The sequence below is a fragment of the Neophocaena asiaeorientalis genome, unplaced genomic scaffold (assembly GCF_003031525.2).
Source record: "Neophocaena asiaeorientalis asiaeorientalis breed wild unplaced genomic scaffold, Neophocaena_asiaeorientalis_V1.1 scaffold135, whole genome shotgun sequence".
Lineage (NCBI taxonomy): Eukaryota > Metazoa > Chordata > Mammalia > Artiodactyla > Phocoenidae > Neophocaena > Neophocaena asiaeorientalis.
This window is the reverse complement of record NW_020175190.1, coordinates 286498-310412: the sequence shown is the minus strand read 5'-3', so window position 1 is coordinate 310412 and position 23915 is coordinate 286498. Positions and strand designations below refer to the sequence as shown.

The following is a 23915-nucleotide window of genomic DNA, read 5'->3' as shown; positions in this document are numbered from 1 at the left end:
TCTCACCCCAAGTTGCTGATGTCCTTGGGGCTTTTTTTTCAAAGAATCTTACAGGCAAATGATTACCTTTTTTTGTATATGCCCATATCTCTTTACTCAGGGACCTTTAATTCGAATTCAGGAGGTAACAGTTGTTTTAAGTGGCTAACCAGAAGTATGGTGATTCAGCTTCTTTAGTTAGAAGCTGATAAACCTTGTAGTGTATATACCATATAAACACCAAAACACATGTGTTTCCTTTAATATAATAATGATGGTGGCAAGAATGAATGTAACTAAAATTTGAAGGCCTGTTGTATATAGTTTGAGACTCCCCATCACCTACAAGATAAAATTCAGTGTCTTTAAGGGGCACACAGCCTTCCATACTGCGGTTCCTACCTACTCCACCACCCCTTGCTCAGCACTCCCTGTGCAGTATTGCTGGCTAGTTTATAGCTCAGAATTTAAGGTCAAAATCAACAGTATGTATTGAGCCAGACACTTTGGGAAATAACAGTGCCCAACACAAAAAATATGTATTCTTTTATAGGGCTTCTTTTCTAGTAGGAAGAAAATCAAGATAAAAAGTACCATGAAGAAAAATAAACTAAAATAAGAAGATTGGGGTTGCTACTTTATATAGGGTGATCTGGAAAACTCTGAAAAAGAAGCATTTAAGCAGAGACCTGTAGGAAGTGAAGAAGCAAGCCATGTGGATATCGGGGGAACAGTGGGACAGTAAATGCCAAGGCGGTGAGGCAGGTGTATGTTAAATAGAGGAATAGTTTGGCTACAGCAAAGAGACAGGGAAAGAGAGGTACGAAATAAGGCTGGAGAGGTATGCAGAGGTCAACTCCTATAGAGCCTTTAGGCCATAGTGAGGACTTTGCTTTTTACTGTAAGTGGGATGGGAATCCATTGGAAGATTTTAAGCAGAAGGGTAACATGACTTGCCTTATTTCTTGAAAGAACACTTTTGTTGCTCTTTATTTACCAGAGTGCAGGGAGGCAAGGGTGGAAGCAAAGACACCAGTTAAGAGGCTGTAAGCAATAACTCAGGTGAGAAATGATGATGACTTAGATCTGTGGTTGGTAGCACTATAGGTAATGAGAAAAGGTGGATTATATCTATATATGTGTATATAAAAATATATACATTATGTATTATGGCATATAATGTGTATAATATATAAATATATGTACAATTTTCTAATTTCTTTTTAAAATTATTTCTTTTTATTATTTATTTTAGTTTTGGCTGCGTTGGGTCTTCATTGCTGTGTGCGGGCTTTCTCTAGTTACGCCGAGCTGGGGCTACTCTTCGTTGTGGTGCACGGGCTTATTGCAGAGCACAGGCCCTAGGCACACAGGCTTCAGTAGTTGTGGCACACAGGCTTCAGTAGTTGTGGCACGCAGGCTCAGTAGTTGTGGCTCGCGGTCTCTAGAGCGCAGGCTCAGTAGTTGTGGCACACGGGCTTAGTTGCTCCGCTGCATGTGGGATCTTCCAGGTCCAGGGCTCAAACCTGTGTCCCCTGCATTGGCAGGCGGATTCTTAACCACTGTGCCACCAGGGAAGCCCCATCTAATTTCAAATATATATAAAAGTAGGAATGGGAAACAACATAAGTAGTAAGTGGAAACCCATATCCCTGTTACCTAGCTTCAACAATTATCTACCCCTGACCAATCTCATTTCTTCTATATCTGTACCTGCCCCTCTGGATTATTGTGGCGTAAATCTCAGCCATAATAATCACTTCATCCAATGTGTCTCTAAATAGAAGTGCTTCTTTTAAAAACATTATCACAATACCTCATTTTATCTAGAATATTAATAGTAATTCCTTAATATCATCAAATATCCAGTCTATTCAAAATTTCCCAGTTTTTAAAGTGAGAGTCTTATTTTTTCCTTTCTACAATTTGTTTGAACAAGGATCCAAGTAATGTTCATGCATTGAGGTCTGTTGACATGTCTCATAATTCTCTTTATTTTCCAAATTTTTCTTTCCTTTTTTTTTTGTCCCCCTGCATATCTGGAGGGGGATTTGCAAATCTGCAAAGTCTGGATTTTTCTGACCGCATCCCTGTAGTGGCACTTAATCTATTCCTCTGTCCCCTGTGTTCCCTGGTAGTTAGCTCTAGAGGCTTGATAAGGTTTAGATTCAGATTAGATTTTTCCAAAACTGTCTCATTGATTGTATTTTGTATTTCCATTGGGAGTACATAATGCATGGTTGTTTCTGTTTTTGTGATCACTGCCTAGTTCCATTATTTTATCAGGAGTTGCAAATGCTGAATTTTATCATTCTCTCTTTGTTAGCTGGAAATTCTTCCATGAAGAAAAAAGCTCCCTTATCAAATATTTAGTTACCCTGAAGTACAGTTCATATAACAAAGGCAGGAAAAGGCTTGATTCTTTCCTTTCGTCTATTCGTTTTCAAAAATAAAAGATTGGTTCCCCAGCCTTCTCTCCAAAGGTGTCTAATGAAGTTTCTCTCTCTTTTTTCCTCATTATCTTATTATTATGAACTCATGTTTGTAAATATATATTTATGTTTCAATCCATTGCAGTTATTATTCTTACTGATGTTCAAATGGACCCATCTTTGGCTAGTGGGAGCCTTTTAATTTGGCATCTGAGTCCTTTTCACACACTGCAATAGTCATTTCCTTTTTCCTTGGTTTCTGGTATCACAAACCAGGCTCATCTTGTACATTTTCTGCCCCAATCTTAGAATCGGCCATTTTTCAAAGGGCCCTAGTTGTTTTTAGAGGGCATTGTTGTTTCAAGACCATAATCTTGGTGTGACGGGTGCTTTCTGCTACTGGGTTGGTCTCTGTGTCCAGCCCTTTTCAGTGGGCAGAACTAGAAACAATTTTTTAAAAATAAAATATATCATGGATTCATAATGATAATTTCAACTCAGATTCAGGAGCATGGGGTTTTCACTTAATTTCATTGATTTTTTTATATCAGTGCCTCTTACATCTGTATCTCCTTTTCTCCCATGCCCAAAACCCTGGTTCTCAACTACACCAATATAATTTCTTATTTGCTTTATGCCATAATAAGTAAGCACAGAATAATAATACCAACACTACCACCAAAACAGTATAAGGTTGTAAAATTGTTGGGTTTTTAAAACTTTGGGGAGTGGGGAAGGGTTTGGATAGATTTCACTTTAAGGCAATTAATTTGTGTTTTAAGGTCACTTGAGATAATTTCTCACTATATGTTTATATCATCAGTTTGGTGCTTAGTTGGGTTAATTTGCTTCATTTTGCTTTCACTTTTTATGGGTTACTTTTATGTTTCTAATTATGTAGAATATTTGCTAGTTCCAAATTCAAATCTGTAAAACAAGTTGTATTCAAAGAATTTCAGCTTCTATCCCTGTCCCCTATACCCTGTTTCCTGCCTCATAGGTAGTTTTGGGTTTATCTTTTCACTTTGTAAATATAAGTGTGTGAGTGGTGTGTATATAAAAATATATCCCCACCCCCCATGTCTCCTCCATTTTCTCTTAAAAAAAAGAGAAGTGGAAGCTCTACACACATTTTGGATTCTGGACAAAATTTGAAGGCAGCACAGGCAGTGCTTTTCTGAGAGATTGAATGTGAGATATGAGAACAGGGTCATGGTCAGTATCCTGGGGTATGGCCTCACCAGCTGGGAATGGAATCATCTGTCCAAGTGGGCCTGGCTAGCCTCACTCATCCTCGCAGACTCTGTTCAGCTATCCTTGCCCTCAGGTGCTCTCCGCTGGGTTCAGGTGATACCCAGTGCAGAACATTGTCCTTTCCTCATGGTATATAGTTTTTTGTGTATGTTTGCCTGAGCAGCTTGAGGGCAGGGACAAGGTTTCTTCTGTTTTCCCACCACCTGCCACAGAGCCTTTTACACAGTAGGAGCTTAGTAAATACATGAATAAAAGACTAGGCCGGGACCACACTAGGTTCTTTTACAGGCATTTATCTCTGATCTTCAGAATAACCCCATAAGGTAGATACTGTTATCCCATTTTACAGATGAAGAAACTGAGCTTCAGAAAGGTTTAGTTGGCTTTATCTAAAGAAACAGCTAGTAAATTGCTGAGCTAGAGTTTGGACCCAGGTCTCTCCAATGCCAAAGGAACACAGTCCCAACTGTTGTCTAGGTAATTTCATTCAACAAATAGTTGTGGGTCTGAGACTGTCCACATTTTGCCTTTATTAACTGTGTGACCTCAGCAAGTAAGATAGCCTCTCTATATCTGTTCCCACACCTACAAAATATAAGATAGCAGTAATACGTACCTCATAGAGTTGTAAAGCATTTAGAACAAAGCCTGGTACAGAGTAGGCTCTCAAGTATGAGCCTATTTTAGTTACTGTTTGTCATTTTTAGTAGCGGAATACTAGAGTACTCTTACTACCACTGTGTCCACAGCTCTGTGCTCTGCACTGTGTATGCAGTCGTGTCTAACCCACCCAGCTTGCCTTCTAGGAGCTTACAGTTATAAAGGCAAGATGCAGATGTTTAAAGGTTACAGAAAAGGGCAGCCAGGGAGAGATCAGTCCCTTTGAGATTAATGCCAAGTACAGAGAAAGAGGACAGAAGGAGCTTGCAGCTGGCCAGCCTATTACATAACAGCCCTCACCAGGTCTTCCTGGACAAAAATAGAAAACAGAAGCCATGATGGAGATCGGGATGCTTTTTATTTGACCAATGCCACCCTTTAGTGGCAGTTAAAACTTCAGCTCCATGTCCAATTTGATGGGGCTCCTACCAGTGCCTTGCCCTGTAGCACAAATCACAATTTAATAATCATGTTTTAGAGAGTCTGTGAATCATGGAGGCTCCAGTGTTATGGGACCTTAGGGAGCAGCTAATTCTACCTCCTCATTTTACAGAGGAAGAGGCTTTGCCCAGAGGGGGAAAGCCGTCTGCTTCAGGGTACACTGGTATTTGGAACTGAACTCCTTTGGTTACTCTCATGAGTCGGATAATACAGATTCCCAAATGCCTGGACTCATTCATGCCTGGGAGGGAGTGGACTCAAGTGTGTAGGTGTGTGGGGAGAAGAGACGTTGGCTCTACTCATGTGCTGCCCCCCACCATCCTGGGCGAGTCCAGGCTTCTACACTTGTGAGAAGCACAGTGACAGTGGCTGCTGAGGGAAGAATTGGGTGTCTTGGACGTAGGCATTTCTTATGTCTCATTTATATTGGGCAAGGTCATCTTGGGGCTCTTTCAGAGGTACAGCCACCCATGCACTTTGGCAACTGCACTGAGACCTCTGCTCTTCTCTCTAATGGGGAAATGAAGAATAGGATGGTGGGAGGGCATGGGATTTAGGGCCAGGCAAACCTGTTTTGTGTCTCACCCTGCTGTTCGTTAGATACGTGACCTCTGCTGCCGCCGCTAGGATGCTTGTACACATGACCGGTGAACAGGAGGATCAAAATCTGAGCAGCTGCTGACCCTAAAGAGTGCCTGTGCCTGTCGGGTGGGTGGGACTGGGCAGCAAGAAGAGACAAGTTTAGGAAAGAGCATCTTTTATTTTTTTTTTGGTGAAATATATTTGACATATAACATTATATAAACGTAAGGTGTACAACATGTTGATTAGATACGTTTATATGTTGTAATATGATTACCGTTATAGCATTACTTAGCACCTCTATCACGTCACATAATTATCATTTCTTTTTTGTGGTTGAAATAACGAAGATCAAGTCTCTTAGCGGGTGTGATGGTTATAATACAATAATGTCTGTGTTCACTAGACTGTGCATTAGATCGCTAGGACTTACTTACCGCTCATTGCAAGTTCGTACCTTTAAACCTCAGTCCTCTCCCCCCACCCTCCAGACCCTGGTAATCACCATTTCACTCTCTGTTTTTACAAGTTTGGCTTTTTCAGATTCCACATATAAAGAGCCTCTGAAGGCGCTGCCCCCATCCCGGTGCATGACCACATAGTCTGCACAAGGGACCATGAGTGGAGCTGGGCCTCGGCTTTCCTCTCCTGTCTGCTAAAGACTCAGCATGTAGTTTCCATTCATTTGTGCCTTCCCAGCAAGGGATGTTTAGAGGTTTCCCCTTCCTAGGACCTGGTCTTAAAAATATCCTTACATCATATACAGAGCAGACATCACAGGACCTGGCTTCTCTACTCCGGCAGTGCTTGCTGGTTTGATTGTTTCCCTTTGTGTTTTAAGCTTTTAACTAACATGTAAAATGTCATGAGAAGATCACAGGCTTTGGAGGGAGACAGGTCTGGGGAAGAGCCCTGGCTGTGTGACTGTATCTGTGTCTTGGGTCCCCAGTTTGCTCATCTGTAAATGGGGGATGATAGAGCTTACTTGGCAACGTGATTGTGAGGATCAAATGAGACAGTGGATTTAAAGCCTGGAGGCCCAGTTCCCAGCAATCAGAAGGTGAGTAATGAATGATAACCACTGCCATTATTACCAGGCAGCACTTCAAAGCAATTGCAGTTGGTTTAAGAGTGAAGTGGTGCTCTTGGTTTCTTGACAGATTTAATTCCATTTGGTTCAGCGTCCTAGTTTGGACTGTTTATACCTTGGTAGGCAACCTGCTGGGTGCTTGGTACAGACATAAATTAAGCACTGTCTCTGTTCTCACTGAGCTTTTCTTGCACACTAATTTGTCTATTTGAAGCTTCCAACAAAAGCATTCCCACACCCCTCCCAATAATTCTAAATAACTCTGTTCTATTGAAGGTTAGTTTGGCCCTCAAGCCTTTTGGGATTTGAGGACGACTCACCTTCCTAATTTTGTCTCCCACCCTCTCTAACACACTGTCTACATCCTCCCAATTCCTTGAGGAAACAGCATGATATCCTGGTTCCAGTGTGTTCTATAATCAATGCCTTAGACACGTTGCACACCATCCTTCCTTCTCTATAGTGAAGAGTGTGATACCCATCTCAGCGTTGGGTGAGGATTCATGCCTGTAAATCTTGGTTCTGAGAGCGGGTAGCCTCACACAGACTAGACTGAAGGAAAGAAGAGACATACTGGAATCTGTATCTATCAAATGGCAAGGAGAGGCAGAAGCTGCCTTGAACGCAGGGAGGCCCTGGGTGTACAGTGATCTGTCTGTGCCATTTGTGGTGCCATTTCTGCAGCTTGCAGAAAAAAAGCCACACAGCTCTTTCCTGTTCCCCTCCTCCCCTCCAAGCTCCTTATAATAGTAGATGATGGCAAATATGGGATGATGATAATGGCTACTTCTTATTGAGCACTTGTGTATGTGTGTGTGTAAATACATATATATTTTTTAAGTTAACGGTATTCTCAAAACTGAGCCTCTAAGAGGTTACATGGCACCCTTGAGCGTGTAGAGGACAGGAAGGTGGCTGAAATGGTGGTGGTGGCCCCTCCAAAGCATGACTGATGGTTGGGGAGCTAGTATGCCAGGGAAACAATCAATTATCTGTCTCCTCAGCAACACCCAATGTTTGGCTTTGTTGTCATTGGTGCGTTCCAGTTATCTTCCTGTGGGTGAAGAAACAGGTCTCAGAAACTTTAATCCAGCTGGCTGTTCTATGCCCAGAATTCGGTTAAGTCCATGATTTCCAATTAATGGGCCTTCATGCCAAGATTGAGGTCATATCATGAATCTTGCTTTTATTTTAGGACTTCCACTGTCATGATTTACAGTGCAGCCCAGCCAGTCTTGTCAGGATTATTGGAGCATAATTAAGCCAGAAAGACAGCCAGACCAGCAAGTTAACATGGAGCCAGGGAGGCCCCCCTTCCTTTGCTTGGTAAGCCTGCCTCAGGCAGCGTGGGGCTGCATGTGAGGAGTTTCATCTGAGGACCATTTCCTGCATGTCTGATCTCTGTGCAGTTCAAATCCCCACACGATAAAAAAAACTCCAGACAGGGAAAGGATTTCAGAGTCCCGGTTGGTGATCCATCGTGAACAATGTTCTGGTTAATTCAGTGCCACCACGTACACCTCCACTTCAAGTTACCATTTACTAAGTGGTAAATGTAACAGTGTGCTTTTTACAGACGGTGGATTTAATCTTTGTGATGGTTCTGTGAGGAAGGTATCATAGGCTTTCTCTTTGCATGAGGTTATACAGATAGTAAGTGACCTTTCCACTGAATGGATGGAAGAATTTGGCAGCTCCTAGATGCAGACCATTCCCAAGTGCCTGTTTCCTTCCCTTTCTTGTGGTTGTTCTGCTAAGGATGATCTCCTCCACTTTCACATAGGAGAATAAGAATATAGGCATGTATAGGAAAACACGCTTTATGATTGCCTTCCAGGTGACAGATGTTTATCTGTCATTATCTTGTTTAAACCCTACCACATACATGGAAGGAAGATACTATCTGCCCCCATTTTACAGTTGAGGAAACTGAGGCTTAGATTAATTAGCCTGCCCATTGATATGCAGGTAGTAAGGAAGGAAGGTCAGTGTCATTAATCCAGATCTGCTTATTTGCAAAGCATAGGTCCTTTCAATTACATCATGCTGGTACCAAATGCTTCTTCTCTTTTCTCTGGTTTTCCAGCAGTGCTTATTGTTGAGTTGAGACTCTTTGAGACAAGTAACGTGTGGAGGGGCATTTTTTGAGCGGAGGGGGTCTGAAGAGAGGCTAGAAACCAACCTACTACCCAGCAAGTGAAGGTGTGCCCTTGAGCTTTAGCTCACATCTGCTATGTGCCTAGGCCAGACCCAGGTGTCTCCATCATTGCCTTTGATTAAATTTGCTCAGTGTTTGTTTTTTCCATGTGAGAGGGTACTGGTGAGGCCTTTATGAGAATGTCTCCCAGACAAGTCCATGCCGGAAGCTTCGTCCTGAGACCAGTGAAATGAGGAGTTGGAGGTTCTTTTTGCACTTTGGTAGCAGGTTTTCCTCCGATTGCTTGCTGTGGGGTTTTGTTTTGTTTTGTTGTTGTTGTTTGTCTCAGGATTCACTTTCAGAGTATTTCCATATTCCCTGTTAGTTAGCATTTAGATGTATCCTCACTCTGAGTTCACTGAACAATTTTTTTTTTTGCGGTACGCGGGCCTCTCACTTTTGTGGCCTCTCCCGTTGCGGAGCACAGGCTCCGGACGCGCAGGCTCAGCAGCCATGGCTCACAGGCCCAGCCGCTCCGCGGCATGTGGGATCTTCCCGGACCGGGGCACGAACCCGCGTCCCCTGCATCGGCAGGCGGACTCTCAAACACTGCGCCACCAGGGAAGCCCCTCACTGAGCATTTTTATGCTCGGCAAGACTTACTCCAGAGACGGCGCATCAGAGATTCCTACTAATACATTTATCTGATGATTAGATGCTGAAGGTACTGCCTTGAAATTTCCTTCAGGTGTCCTCGGATGGAATTCTGGCTTTTGAAATGTGCCCTGAAGTGTGCGTGTGCCATCCCTGGGGAATTCCACTTGTCTGAGGCAGCATTAATCTGCTCTGTGAAGGGCTTCTTAGAAATCTCATGATCACCGTTTTTTGTCATTTGTTATGTCAGTGTGAGGACCAAATCCCACAAGCAGTTATACAGAGAGCAGGCAAGAGTTCTTACTCTTTTGCTTGACCTTCAGACCTTCTGGGATCCGAGGACTACTCAACTTCCCAGGCTCACTTCCCCCCTTTCTCTAACACACCCTCTACATCCTCCCAGTTCCCTGAAGAAACAGCATGATATCCTGGTTGCAGTGTGCACTACAGTTGGTCTCTTAGACAGATTATTTACCATCTCCTCTCCTCCCTCTACATTTAGTGGAGACTGTAAAACCCGTCTCTCAGTTTTCTTAGCTTGGTCCCCAGAACACTTATAACTGGTGCTCAGCTATGGTTCTTTTCCTTCTTATGTATGTCCTTGACTTGTTGGTCTCTTGGTCTGTGCTTTCTCTCCTCCCTCAGCCTGATACATCCTTCAGCCTATTTCTACCCAAACTGTAATTCAAATACCACCTCTTCCATAAAGCCTTCCTCTTTCCTACTTCCAGCAACCTGCATCCCTCTCCTCAAGCTGGAAATACACTCCTCTGAACTCCTGTTCACTTTATATGCACGTATATATATAATAATGCTTGGCAAGTCTGAGCAAGAGAAAAGCAGTTAACAGTTATGGTGCAGCTCTATGAGAGATTTGGAGAAAAAATATTCATGACTTGGAAGACTGCTTTTCACTGTTAAGTGGGAAAAATGGCAGGTCCAAACTATATATAGTATGATCTTACTTTTGTGTACCTGTGCATAGAACACATATATGCGTGCATGTCCACAAAAACACAGAACTAAAAATGCGAGGATGTACATTTCTCCAAAATGTTAACAGTGGTCACCCTTGTTGGTTTCTTGTTTTCTTCTCTGTTTTAATTCCATTTTCTTTGGTTTTAGTGGACCTCAGGTGCAGAAGTGACTTAATCATACTGCTTTGCAGTCTTTATGTTGCACAGGCCCCTCTCTGGTTTTATCCTAGATTTTTTTTTTTCCTCCTTTCATCCCCCATCCTTTCCTCTTTTCTATTTGCTTTCTTCCTAATGTTCTTGATGGGTGTCCTTAGATGTGCCCAGATTTTCCATATTAAATATGAATGACCTCTGCAGTATATATATTATTCTATAATAAAATACATATTATATAATGTTACATAATAAAATATGATATAAAAATATATATAACATATACATTATATATATACTGTATTTTAAGCTGAATGAAAACCTTTTTTTTTTTTTTTTTTTTTTCGGTACGCGGGCCTCTCACTGTTGTGGCCTCTCCCGCTGCGGAGCACAGGCTCTGGACGTGCAGGCTTAGCGGCCATGGCTTACGGGCCCAGCCGCTCCATGGCACGTGGGATCCCCCCGGACTGGGGTACGAACCCGTGTCCCCCACATCAGCAGGAGGACTCCCAACCAACTGCACCACCAGGGAAGCCCCGAAAACCTTTTTTACAGTACAAACTGGAATGCATATTTGTTTAGTACTTCCTTTCCCCCTTTCCTTCCCTCTCTCAACTTCATAGTCACACACACACACACACACACACACACACACACACACACAGACACACACACAGACAAATGAAGATATCTTGACCAGTTGTACCCTCAGATCTAAAATTCTGGAATTCTTTATTATATCTGTTGGTTGATGCCTGTCTTGAGCTCTGTGATACAGGGCTATACATAGCGTTTTCTCTGAATTGTCTCAAGTAATTGAGACAGGTTCCTAGTTCTTAGCACAACACAGAGCTGTAGGAGAGAATGGCTGTGGCAATGGGGACAGCCTTATGGGAGCGTGGATGGTAATTCGTGGTGAATCTTGCATTTGTCTTATCTTCTGCCACTCTGGACTCTGTTGGAGAGTATGGCAAGAGGGACTCAGGCTTTGGAGTTAATGCTTTGTGTGTGATCACACTCTCAGGCTTTGGAGTTAATGCTTTGTGTGTGTGTGTGTGTGTGTGTGTACACCCATACATATATATGTGAATACTTATTGAAGGTTTACATTTTAAGTATGTGTAGTTTATTATATGTCAATTTTATATATGTCAATAGAGCTGTTTTGTAGAAAAGTTAATCACATTAATGCTTTGTGGAGAATAATTTGGTCTTTGTAGTGTATCCGTGTGAGGCATGGGAATATGTATATCCCATTGAGTTTGGAAGTGTTATGAGTCTGGGCTGCTTCCTCTCAAGGTTCAAGCAGAACTTCCACCTCTGTGGTTGAAGGTACCCGACTGTGACTGACAAAATGAAAAAAGCACAGGTCTTGGCATCCTATAGGCATTTGTATATCCTAGCTAAGAAGCCTTGTGTGAATGAATCAGCCTCTTTGAGGCCCACTTGCCTTCTCTGAAAAAGGAGAGCAAAAATATCTGTCAGTTTTGCTGTGTGGGGTATTGTATGTTCCTAGCATGATGCTTAGCATATCGTAAGGCTCCTCTGGCGTATGTGCAGCATACGTGTGTGTGTATCTACTCTGAGCTTGTAAACAACAAACAATATCCGTCCATGACAGTTGCTGCTCCTTTGGAGAGCAACAGTGGGATCTTTCTCTCAGAAGTCTGCTTCCAGTGGCAGCTCTAGAATTTCCATCTAGGCATTGCTAAGAGAGGACAATCTTGTTGGAAGGAGGGAGGGCGAGAGACTCCTCTTAGAACTTCATCTGCATAACAAACAGTGCTTTCCTAAGATTCTCGTGTATCTGGGAGTTGTTTGGGAGGACCATTAGAGTTCTCAGTCACCCTTTGAAGCCTCTGTTGCCTCCCCTCTCCCCATTAAATAGAACCAAAATGGTGAAAAGATTTTTGCTTGATTTTTTTCTTGGTAGTATTCTTTCGGCAGGCCTTCAGTTCTTTGCTATCTCTGTCCTCTGATGGACAGGGTCAGATAATACTGAGGGCGTTTTCTCTGTTCCAGGCAACAAGACTAGTCATTAGAGGGAAATGTCATGGTCCATTTATGCAATTTAAGCCCTGACCTTTTGGTTAAAGAAAAGAGGAAAAAAATGTGATGGTCCCTTACTTCCTGGAGTAGAGAGGCCATGTGGTAGGCAGAAACTTTTCTGTTTCTTCAGAATTCCACTGAGTTCTGATCTCGTTAGATTTGATCATTATTATTTCATAAGGGGGAACCTCTTTATTTGGCCCAACTGTTGGAGAGTAAAGATCTCCTAGACAGATCTGTTTCCCTGGCACATCATGAGTACTTAAGATATTCGTTGAATCAAAGTAAGCAATATCCATGTATTGTTTTATATGAGAATTTACTGTGTAGAATTTGGATGGGCAACTGTAGCCTGACTTCAGTGATCCATGAAGGAACAAAATGTGTTCCATCCATGTAGCTGGAGTTGCCCTAGCACTACCGGCCTGTTCGCGACCACTGCGCCTTGCCTTCATTCTACCAAAGTCCGTTTTGGTCTCAGTTTGCTCTTCACTTTGATTCTATTTCTCATTCTTTCTACTCTTATCATTCTTTTTAAATACCTTGGATCCTTTTGGAAAAGAGGAGCTAGAGATGGTTACTTAATTAGCTCCTCTTATCTGTCTGAGTATAAAAACTGTAGGCAGCAGCTATAACCAGCTCTTGTTGAGTTTCATGAAATCTCCATCTCTTAGGCAAGCATGCTCAGTGGGTGCTGGATGATACAGTGCTACAATCAGAAATTCAGAGACATATGAGGAGACAGTGAACGCATCTGGTTAGATTTGCTGCCTACAGTTAGGCCCAGACCAGGTCTCTCCCAAGGTTGATCTGTTTGGTCTTCCTTGCTGCCTCTGCCATCTTCTCTCTGATTCTTATATTCTGCAGCAGCCCAGTTTCATGTACATTTATTGAGCGTTTACTGTGTGCCAGGTATTGTGCTAAGGTATGGCACAATACCTTTTAGGAAGGTATGAGGTAGCATGAAACATTGTTCCTCTTATTGAAGACTCAGAGTTGCTGGGATTAAGGTGGGTGGGTCAGACCCATTCACAGATAATTCTGTGTCAGTCAGACAGCTCCACCACATCCTAGGATGGAAGTGCAAAGTGAGGTGAGAGAATGAGGACAGGAGAGACAAAGTTCTTGTGAAAGACTTCAGGATGAGGAGGTAAGAGCAGAGGCATTGGATCCAGCCAAACGTAGATTCACTCTCATTCTGCCATGACTGTCACTAGACTTTACCAAAGCCTCCGTTTTCTCAGCGGGACACCCAAAGGCCACTGTGCCTATTAGTGTGAGGGTCTAATTTAGTAGCGTGTGGAGACTGCTTAGCAGAGTGCCTAGTCTAGAGCATGTGCTTAACAGATGACCTTTTTACAATGATGATACAGTCTCAAAGACTTTTAGAACTGGAAGGGACTTAGGGAATCATCTAAGTTCATTCCCCTGTTTCTATCTTCTTTGAGACCCTGAGTCTGTGATTCTGTTATGGCCACATTGCCCAGGAAGGAGCTGGGGTTGCTCCTCCCATCAAAGTCCTAAAAGTGGGTAAAGAAATACTGTACCTACTGATTTGATGGTATCAAGAGTGATAATAAAATATTTAAAAACTGTCCTGATAATACAATTTAATGTATAAATATATATAAAATATAAAGTGTAGTCCCTTTTATTCTCTAAACAAGCAAATACACACATGCACATATAATTGTTTACTATGTGGAAATATTTATAGCACACACCATCATGCTAATGTCCCTCTTTTTTTGTTGAGTTGGGACATTCTCTAGAGTATCCTTGTCGCTAGCTAAATGATCCCTATTTCCAAGTGATGGTTTGATGTAGGGAATGGCATCAGATCCTTCCAGCAACATCCATGTTAAGTTGACTCTCTTAGAGGCCCCGGCACCTTATTCCAGCTCAAGAAGGACTGAGTGTGTTACTGACCTGTCAGGGCTGTGATACATTTTGAGGGTCCTTCATGGTTTGGACCCTGAAAGCCAGAACCATTGGCACCACCTGCTTTGTGGCCTGTACCTGCCAGTGGTGCTCAGTTCCTTTGGAGCTGCTGGTGGACGCAGCACACACCCAGGCCTCTGCCCCCAGGGTCTGTTGAGCGGCTGCCAGACTGGTCCATGTCTTGGGCCACTGCTATGCAATGTCATCAAGTGACTTGTAGTTTTTGTAGCTCATATTATGTGCCCAATAGTACAGAGCTATTTCAGAAACCAGTATCCGTGAATCTGTGTGAACCTGAATATTACGTGCAAAGAGCACATAATCGTTCCCCACATTAGGTACCAGATCACTTCAAGATGGGAAGAGGAAACCCCAAAGCTATAAAGAGGTTCAACCTCTGTTAAACACTCGTGATTCTGAACTATCAGAAGTGAAGAATTTACATGTGCTGTAACGGAATCTCCAGAAAGAGATCCTGTTCTTGTCGCACACGTCCCTATTGTCTGTCTTCATCAACTCTGAAACTGAACAGCATGGCCTTTTTTTTTTTGCTGAGGCTGCCTGACTCTGCTGGAGACAGCATTCTCATGGCTTTATTCTTTGCATTCCCCAGAGCCACCTTGTAGGTGTCATTTATTATGTATGCACAACACACCAGGCACTGGGCTAAGAGTTTACAGAGTTTTCACTTATATAATCCTCACTGCAATCCTATGTGAGATTCTACTGAAGCTTCCACTTTACAGAAGGATATCAAGACCTTGAGCAGTTACTTAACGTTGCTACGCTATATATCCAGCTGGCAGCAGAAGTTGAATCTGTACCTCATATTTTGACTTAAACCCCATAATTTGACTGTGGAGGCTTTGTCCCACGCCTAACCTCATTTGGCATAGGGAGTGTCAATTTTTTCACTTAAATTTTTTTCTGTGAAATTGTTATCTTTAATATAATACAACAACTCATTTACATGAGAGCTGAATTTCTAAGAATTAAAATAAAAATTCCTGACTGTTTTAGAAAATCTTACTACTTAAAAGTCACGTTGACATACATGATCTCGTTTGATCCTTTTAACACCTTTTGACATGTAGAAAAGTTTGTTTTCCTTGTTCCAATTTATAAAGGGAGATGCAGCCTTAAAGGAGTTAAATATCATGCTTAGGTTCACACAGATTTTAAGTGAAAAAACTAAATCTCCAGTCTAAGACCTGTCTCCCCAAAGTCCATCCTGTTTTCTCTAAGCTTCCCTGAACTGGGATGAATTGGGAATGAGGTGTAAGCAGTCTTTGATTTTAGAAGCCAAGGTAGTGGGCTTTTCCATGATATATCTAGTTGTTATCCCCATGTTATGCATTTCTTGAATTGTGGTAAGCCAAGAGCTGGAAAATCTGCTAGAAACAAGGATGATGAAGCCTTCAGTGGCGATGACACTGGTTCTTTGTCCCCTGCCAAGTGTTGTGGAGAAGAAATAGTATTTTCCTAGCATAGGGGCTAATGGTACATCTCTGCAAGGTCCCTTTAGTTTTGGGAATTTCTATCCTGCAATTGCCAACTTGGTAGAATCCAGGAATGGACGTTTGTAGCTTTATGACACTTAAAACAACTGCAGAGGAAAATGCCTTGCTGGTGAAAAAGAATAAGAATATGAAGAGATCATGATGTCAAAATTCAGATTATCAGTTATCTCTGATACAGGCTGATCCTGAACACTATGGAATAATAACTCCTGATTACTAGAACTGAATGACAGAGACTTCCCAGGAATGGGAAAGCTGATGCTCTGTGGACATGTTTTTGTGGAGACCCAGAGGACCCACTGAGGTGGGCTGATGTCCCAAGAACTTTAATTGTTGCCAAGAGTCCTTTGCCCCCTTTTCCCTGTTCTTAATGTACTGGATTATTTTACCAGAGCTGAGGCAGTTACTACCACGATGAAGCAGGGTCTCAGGTCTTAAAAAAAGTCAAGTACTGAAAAGATGTTCCTGGCAAGTTCCCAGCCTGCTTGGAGTTAAAGATCCACATAGAGCTACTCAAGGTCTTATGGGCAACATTTGCCTACATCTCATAGGCTGGGCTGAGAAACCATTGTGACTGTGAACTAGGATGACTTATGTACAGAGAAGGGAGGTCTCTACATCTATTGAGGAAGGACAACTTGAATTTTAATGGCGTATCACTTGGCTGTTGTCTTTATTTTACATAACATATTTTAAATTATAAACCTCATGAATGTAAATTACAGAAAGTTTAGAAATTATAATCCAACAATAAAAAAACCATGTATCATTCTCCCACTTAGATATTATTGCTGTAATTATTTTGAAAATGTACCAGCTAAGAGCCTGGACTCTGGAGCAGCCAGCCTGCCTGGGTACAGATCCTGGCTTAGTAACTGTAGGACCTGGGGCAAGTCACTGATGTGTCTTTGCTTCAGTTTCCACATGTGGAAAATGGAGAGAGCAATGGTATCTCCTTCACAGGGTGGCTGTGAAGATTAAATACTACCTATAAAGAATTTAGATTGGTACCTGATACATGGTAGGCATTCAGTAAGTTTGAATTGCTGTTATTTTTATTTTATGTTTATTAAATCATCTGAATTCTTTCTCTAAACTCAAATATTTTTCTTTTGCAAAAATTAGATTGTACTGTGCATGTTAGTATGCTCTTTATCTTTCATTTAGCCTTTTGTTGTGAGCAGCTGTATTCTTCTACAAAGTGATTTTAATAGCTAATTTAATAGCTAATAGCTAATTACATTGTTAGAGGTAATCAATTATACATCCTTTATTGTCTCTTGCCATTGTAAGCAGTACCTCAATGAACATCGTCTTGGGTAAATATTTACATACCTTCTTTTTCTTTTGATGACAGTACTTTATGGGGGAGCATCCTTTCTTAGAGGTTACCAAGTGAAATTATATGCAGCCTAGGGTGCCATGAGCATATGTATTGTATAAGCAGTGGGAACATATGTGGGGAATGACCACGGTGCATTACGGACTTTCCAAGGCAAGGCTTTTGTCAGCATCTTCCTTCTTCTTTCACAATGCTTCTCATGGTGTTTTGTCCACAGCTAACAAATCAATAAGATGTTTATGAAAAGTAGCCACGTGTACTTTTCTTATATTTCTAGTTACATTAAGGCAGTTAAGACCATCCTTAACATTTTGCTGGTCTTCTTTAAAATATATTTTTTTTATTCCAAACAACAATCGAATCATTTCAGATATTTTTTGGACTGAAACTTAATGTAAGTAAATGAGCAAACAGCTAACTAACAGTCCAGTGGGAAACAGATTCTCTCCCAGGAGATACAAATTTTATGTGACTCTGTGAGTGAGAACAGGTCAGGTCATATCCATGGTGAGTTCCCATGACTTGGGAGAGATAGGATGCTGTTTCTAGTTTCCTAAACATTAGGAATTCCAAGAAAAACTTGTTTATTACATCCTTAGAAATGACACAGGGGGCAGAGTGCAGTTCTCTGGTGCTTATCTTTGGTGGGCTTAGATTTTAAAATGACAAGACATCACAGAACAAGCTTCTACCTGGAGCCTTAACGTCACAGACCTGGACGCTTTCTCCTTGGGTGGCATTCTCAGGCTGTCTCAACTCTGACCTCCCCACTCCCACCTTCTTAGACCTTCAAATCCCCAAAGACCCTTTATAAGTACAGGGTATGTTCTTAGCACTAGGTGCCATTTTAGCCAAAGCATTTAGAAAAGTGTCAGAGGTGGCAAGATTTGGATTCCTGAGAATGTGAAATCTTTCAACCATCTAGTGCAAGGATTAGAAAACTTCTGTAAAGGACCAGATAGTAAGTACTTTAGACTTTGTGGACCACAACTCTGCCTCTGTCACAACTATTCAACTCGTCCATTGTAACGTGAAAGAAGCCATAGACCATATGTAAATGAATGAGTGTAGTTGTATTCTAGTAAAACTTTACTTATAGACATTGAAATTTGACCTTCATATAGTTTTCACTTTGTTAAACATTATTCTTCTTTTGACTTTTTTCAATCATTTAAAAACGTGAAAGCCATTCTTATTTCACAGACTATATAAAAATAGGCAGCAGGCTGGATTTGGCTCATGGGCTGTAGTTTGTCGACCTCTGATCTACTAGTCATTATTTTTCTTCTGCATATCACTCTCTGACTGCACCGTTTCCCTCTTTGTGTGTCATTTTTTGAAGTCTTTCTGCCCTTTCTCTCAGCAAGCTGAGGCTCCAGTATCCTTTTGAGAATCTGTGCTTCTGACATTCATGTAGCTCATTAAGGAGAGTCAGAACACCCACCTAAAAGAACCGTTAGGGCAAAATCAGATAGCGTCCCTCTTCTCTTTTTTGTGTCCTGGCTAGTTTGACATATAAGTTGGGTATATGGAGGTTGCAGACTTTGTAACCCTGGCAAATGGCTCTGGTTTCTGCAGGGTTCTAAGGCTCTAATGAATAGAGCATGCAGCCTGAGTGATGGTGAGAGTCTGATTTTTAGATAATCGAGGATATTTATATCTTTAAATAGGTTGGTGCCTTGGAGTGCTGTTCCAGCATGAAATTGAGAGTCAGAGAGAGGTCTGGATAATCAGTTTGGTGTCATCTCTTAGAACAGTAATGTATCAGAAGGGCGTTCAGGCTCGGGATGGAAATGAGGAGTTATAAGCATATGTTGCTCTATCCTTGCTGTATTTAAAATGAAAACACGATACAGATTTTTATATGTGGATGTGTTTAAAGGGAAATCATATGCCCTATGTCATAGGGAAACAGAACACAAGAGAACCTTCTCAAATCTGTGGCTGTAGCCCTGGTGTGTGGAGCTGCTCTTCAGACGAGCTCCTGGCAATTATTTAGGGCTGCGAAGCAGTGCGGGCGACAGAGGCTTGGCTGCCTGCGTAATGAGATCTGTTTGGTTGGTCTGACAGATGCAGTGATTTATGGGAGTGCCTGCTGGGAGGACACCTGCTGCTGAGAGCAGCCAGATGAACGGCATACATGTGGGAGGTGGAGGAGAGCAAGGGATAGGAGAGGGGTGGTTGTGTGTAAGGCAGGCAAGGATTGTCCTGATTACAGCTGTGAGAATTGTGGGCTAATATGGAGCTGTGGAATAGCGTGAAATGGAGACGCAGTGTAGGCTTGGGAATTGTACAGACCTGAGTTTGAATCCCTGGCTCTACCGCTTGTTAGCTGAGATCTTAGGTGAGTTGCTTCCCTTCTTTGAGCCTCCATTTCTTCACCTATAAAATGAGGATAATAAACACCCTCCTTATTTCCCAGAACGTGAAATTGTACTAACATAGAAGTCCAAGTGGGGCTCCTGGTGCATGGGAGAGCTCAGTAAGTGGTAGACATTATCAGTGTTTGTCCGTGTGTCTATTCGTTTGTTTATTCACCTGCATTGATTGTTCTTTGTAATTTCTAATAGAGCCTTGTTTTCAAATAGATGCCTAATGGTGACTTAGGCATCAAAAGCTCTTGTGATCAGGGTGTAAGTACATAACAGTCAACATGTGTTTATAGGTATATGTATGAACATCTAAACGGCTCATAGAAGTTTAGTAGATACGTGAAGTATGATTTAAAGAACAGCTGCCTGGCCAGTAAGCACAATAAAACATACTTCACCTTACTAATAATTGGGGGAAACTACAAATAAGACCAAGAGGAGATATTGTCTCATTCACCAGATTGGTAAAAATGTTAAAGTCTGACAATACCAAGTGTTAAGGAGAATGTAGAGTGACAGAGCTCATATGTACTGCTAGTGGGAGTTGAAGCTGATACAGCTACTTTGGAAAACGATGTGTTAATATCCAGAAATTTGAAGATGTGTGTATCCCATCTCCAAGCAGATTTCCATTCCTAGGCGTAACCTAGAGAGATCTCTCACATGTACTCAAGCCAATGTGTTAATCACCATATTGTTTGTTATAGGAAATAATCTTAGTGTCCATCTATGGGGTAATGGATGCATACTTTAAGTGAGCTACAGGTATATGTGGTATCAGCATAGAAGAATTTTAAATAATGATGCGTGAAAAAAATAAAGTTGCAGACAGAAAGCCATTTATATATAGTTTGCAAGTGTGAAAAACAATATTAATGTATTGCCTATGGATACCTACATACGAAATAAAAGTTTAAAGAAATTATTTGGAACGATAAATATTAAATTCAAGATAGTATTAGGAGAAGAAAGAGATATGGTTGTAAAGGTTGCGTAGGGCCCAGATCCCAACTCTGCCCTTGACTTACCAGCTGTATACCCTTAGACAAGTTGCTTAACCTCTGTGCCTCAGTTTTTTGATGTATAAAATGGAAAAATAATATTATCTACTTCATAGGTATGCTGTGAGGGTGAAATGAGTGAGCATAGGTAAAATGTTTAGAATAATACCTAGCAAATAGTAAGTGCTATATAAGCGTTAGCAATTCATGTAATTCTAATTACATGAGTATTTTTTATTATTCTCTGTTTATTTTTTTAAATGTTAAACATTGCAGTTTTTAAAAATGTATAATAAATATTTCAGTATTCTAAAAGATAAAGACTATATGTAACATAACTACAGTATAATTAGTATACCTAAAATTAACAATAAATCCTTAACATCAAATGCCCAGTTAATTGTTCAAATTCCAATTGCCCATAAATGTCATTAACATTTTATAGTTTCTTTGGATTAAGTTCCATGCATTATACTTTACTGATTTATCTTTTAAGACATTTTAATCTACAGATTCCTCCTCCAACTTTCCTTTTTCTGCAATTAATTTTTTAGCTTTATTGAGGTATAACTGCTATATAAAAATCACACACATTTAGTGTATACATCTTGATGAGTTTAGACATATGCATATACTCATCATACTATCACCACAACGTCCAAAAAGTTTCTTGTGTTCCTTTGTGTGGCTTGTTTTGTTGTTTTTTTTTCCTGGTTTTGTTTTGTAAGAACACTTAATGTGAGATCCATCTTCATTAGTTTGTTTGTTTTTAAATTTTCTCTCCAGACTTCCCACAAGCACATTTAACCATTGTCCACGTGCATGCATCTACCTGTCACTTAAAATAACTGCTCTGGTTGAAACATAGATATGCACCCCCCTTGTCCTGAGGAAAGCACGGAAGGAAGCTTATTCAGCAACAGAGTCAAAGTCATAGAGGTTTGCTCTTGTAAGCTAAATAAGTTCCTGTGTTCTACTGTACCTGAGATCCAGGGATCTATCCTCCTAACATATTTTGAAGTATAGAACAAATACTGCAATTTTCTAAAAAGAAGAGATGTCATTCTTGCCCTTTGTCATCAAAAAGTTGATAAGTGAACAAAGATTAAAAAATATCATCAACATAGGAATTTCAGGTGTGGCATAATAATAGTATAGCTGCAGTCTGTTAACCCCTAAATGTAGTAGGTACTGTGCTTAAGATACACTCATTTTATGTTTCCCTATGAAGTAGGCACTATTTTTAATCCCTGTTTTACAGTCAGGAATCTTTCTTCCTGCCAGAACCCAGGTAAGAGTGACTCACGCTCTTGACTGCTAGTCTGTACAGCCTACCTGGCTGTTGTTTACATTAGCTTCCTCTACACAGATTCCTACTTCCTTCCTGTATCAATCTTTATAAGCTAAGTTATGGTAATGAACAGTCCTAAAATGGGAATGGGGTAGCTTCTAATAATAAAGGGTTATTCCTCATTCATGGTACATATTCATCAAGGGTCAGCTGAGAGCTCTGCCACAAGCTCTTTACTCTGGGAGCCAGGAGTCCTGGACAGAGTAGCCACAGTCTCAGACCTTGTGGGTTGCTATGGAGAGAGAGAGAGAATATATGGGATGAGAACTGTGGATAGTCTCACCCTAACAGTTAAATGCTCCAGACTGAGAGAGACACACAACATTTCCACTCACATTATAAACGAGAGTGCTGGTTTTCAAACAGGGCTAATTTTGCCAACGTCTAGGGACATTTTGGCTGTCATAGCTGGAGAAGGGGGGAGGGATGCTACCTAGTCACCAGAGGTCAGGGATGCTGCTAAACGCCCTACAATGCACAGCACAATCCACCTCCTCCCCCCGCCAGCCACCACAACACACATATAGCAAAGAAGTATTCGGCCCCAGGGTCAATAGTGCCAAGGTTGAGAGGCTCTGGACTAGAGCCAGTCACAAAGAGCCAGAAAGTACAATTTTATGAAACTGTCAGGGAGGAGAACCTGTCATACTTGACAAATAACATCAGTGACCACTATGCGTACTTAAGCTTAAAAGCTGTTATAAGGGCCCTTCAGAAAATACTTTCCCAGGATGGAAGTGAACTATTACTTTGCGAGATAGGCATAGAAGGAGTCTTCTAACACAGTTAACTCCATCGAAGGCCAGAGGAGGCCCCTGGACTCACTTCTCAGCTGACCACTGCTCTTCCTCGGCACTGCCTGAAAGGAGTATAATGCAGGCCACATATACAATTTAAAATTTTCTAGTCTCCACGTTAAAAAAGAACAGGTGAAATTAATTTAATAGTATAATCTATTTAATTCCGTATATCCAAAATATTATCGTTTTAAATGTAATCATTGTAAAAAAAAAGTGTATGAGATATTTTACATTTTTTGCACTTTGACACTTCGATACTCACAGCACCGTCTCAATTCAGACTAACCACATTTCCAGCGCTCAGTTGGCACATGTGGTTACAGTATTGGATATGCAGCTCTGGAGGTTTCTGTTCTGGAACTTAGTGAGGGGCTTTCCTTTGTCTCCTCTGAGGACCAGCAGACTGCTGTCAGTAACCCAGAGTCAGTAAGTTCTGGAAGCATGACATAACTTGCAGGAATATCTGTCCCAGACTCCCGAAGACGGTCTGTGTATGTTTCAGGAACAAAGAGGGATTGGTTTCCTGTGTAGTCTGTGCTATTACCTCTTTTTCTGATTTTCACTGGCAGGTGCCTCGTCTCCAGACATGGAGCCCAGCTATGGGGGAGGTCTCTTTGACATGGTGAAAGGAGGTGCAGGGAGGCTCTTTAGTAACCTAAAGGACAACTTGAAAGACACCCTCAAAGACACGTCTTCCAGAGTTATACAATCTGTTACCAGGTATGTGCGTCCTTCCCCATTAACTTAATGGACTCCGTGCCCCCAAAGGATCTGCTTACCTGCCAACTGCTTGTTTGGCTCAAAGACTATCAATTTTGTGATGCAACTGCATGGGATCTGATTGACTAGGAATGCCATCGAAGCCACAAAATTAAATCCTTCAGAAGCTACAGGCATAGGCTGGGAGGACTCGGCCCCTTGGTACATTAGAGGATAGTGGTTGCCATCCCTGGCTTTCGAATCCAGCATCCTGAACTCTAATGCAGTATCTCCCCTTGTTAACCTAAGGCAAATTAATTAACCTCTCTGAGCTTTGCTTTGATACCCTGGTAAGATTTATGTCTTTAGCTGGTTTGAGAATTAAATGAGACAGTAATTGCACATGCAATCCAAATAAGCAGTACTTATTGATTGTAATCAAAACAGAACTTTGTTTTCGTATCTTAATAGCCCTTTACAA

General features: G+C 41.4%; 1 protein-coding gene across 1 annotated transcript in view; it reads left to right on the top strand.

The window, feature by feature from the left end:
• DNAJC6 (DnaJ heat shock protein family (Hsp40) member C6) overlaps window positions 1-23915 on the top strand; it is a 96097-nt gene that overhangs the window by 22719 nt on the left and 49463 nt on the right. The window contains exon 2 of the mRNA XM_024764759.1: window positions 23305-23455. Within this exon, the coding sequence (XP_024620527.1) occupies window positions 23305-23455 (151 nt within the window). The remainder of the gene's footprint in view (window positions 1-23304; window positions 23456-23915) is intronic.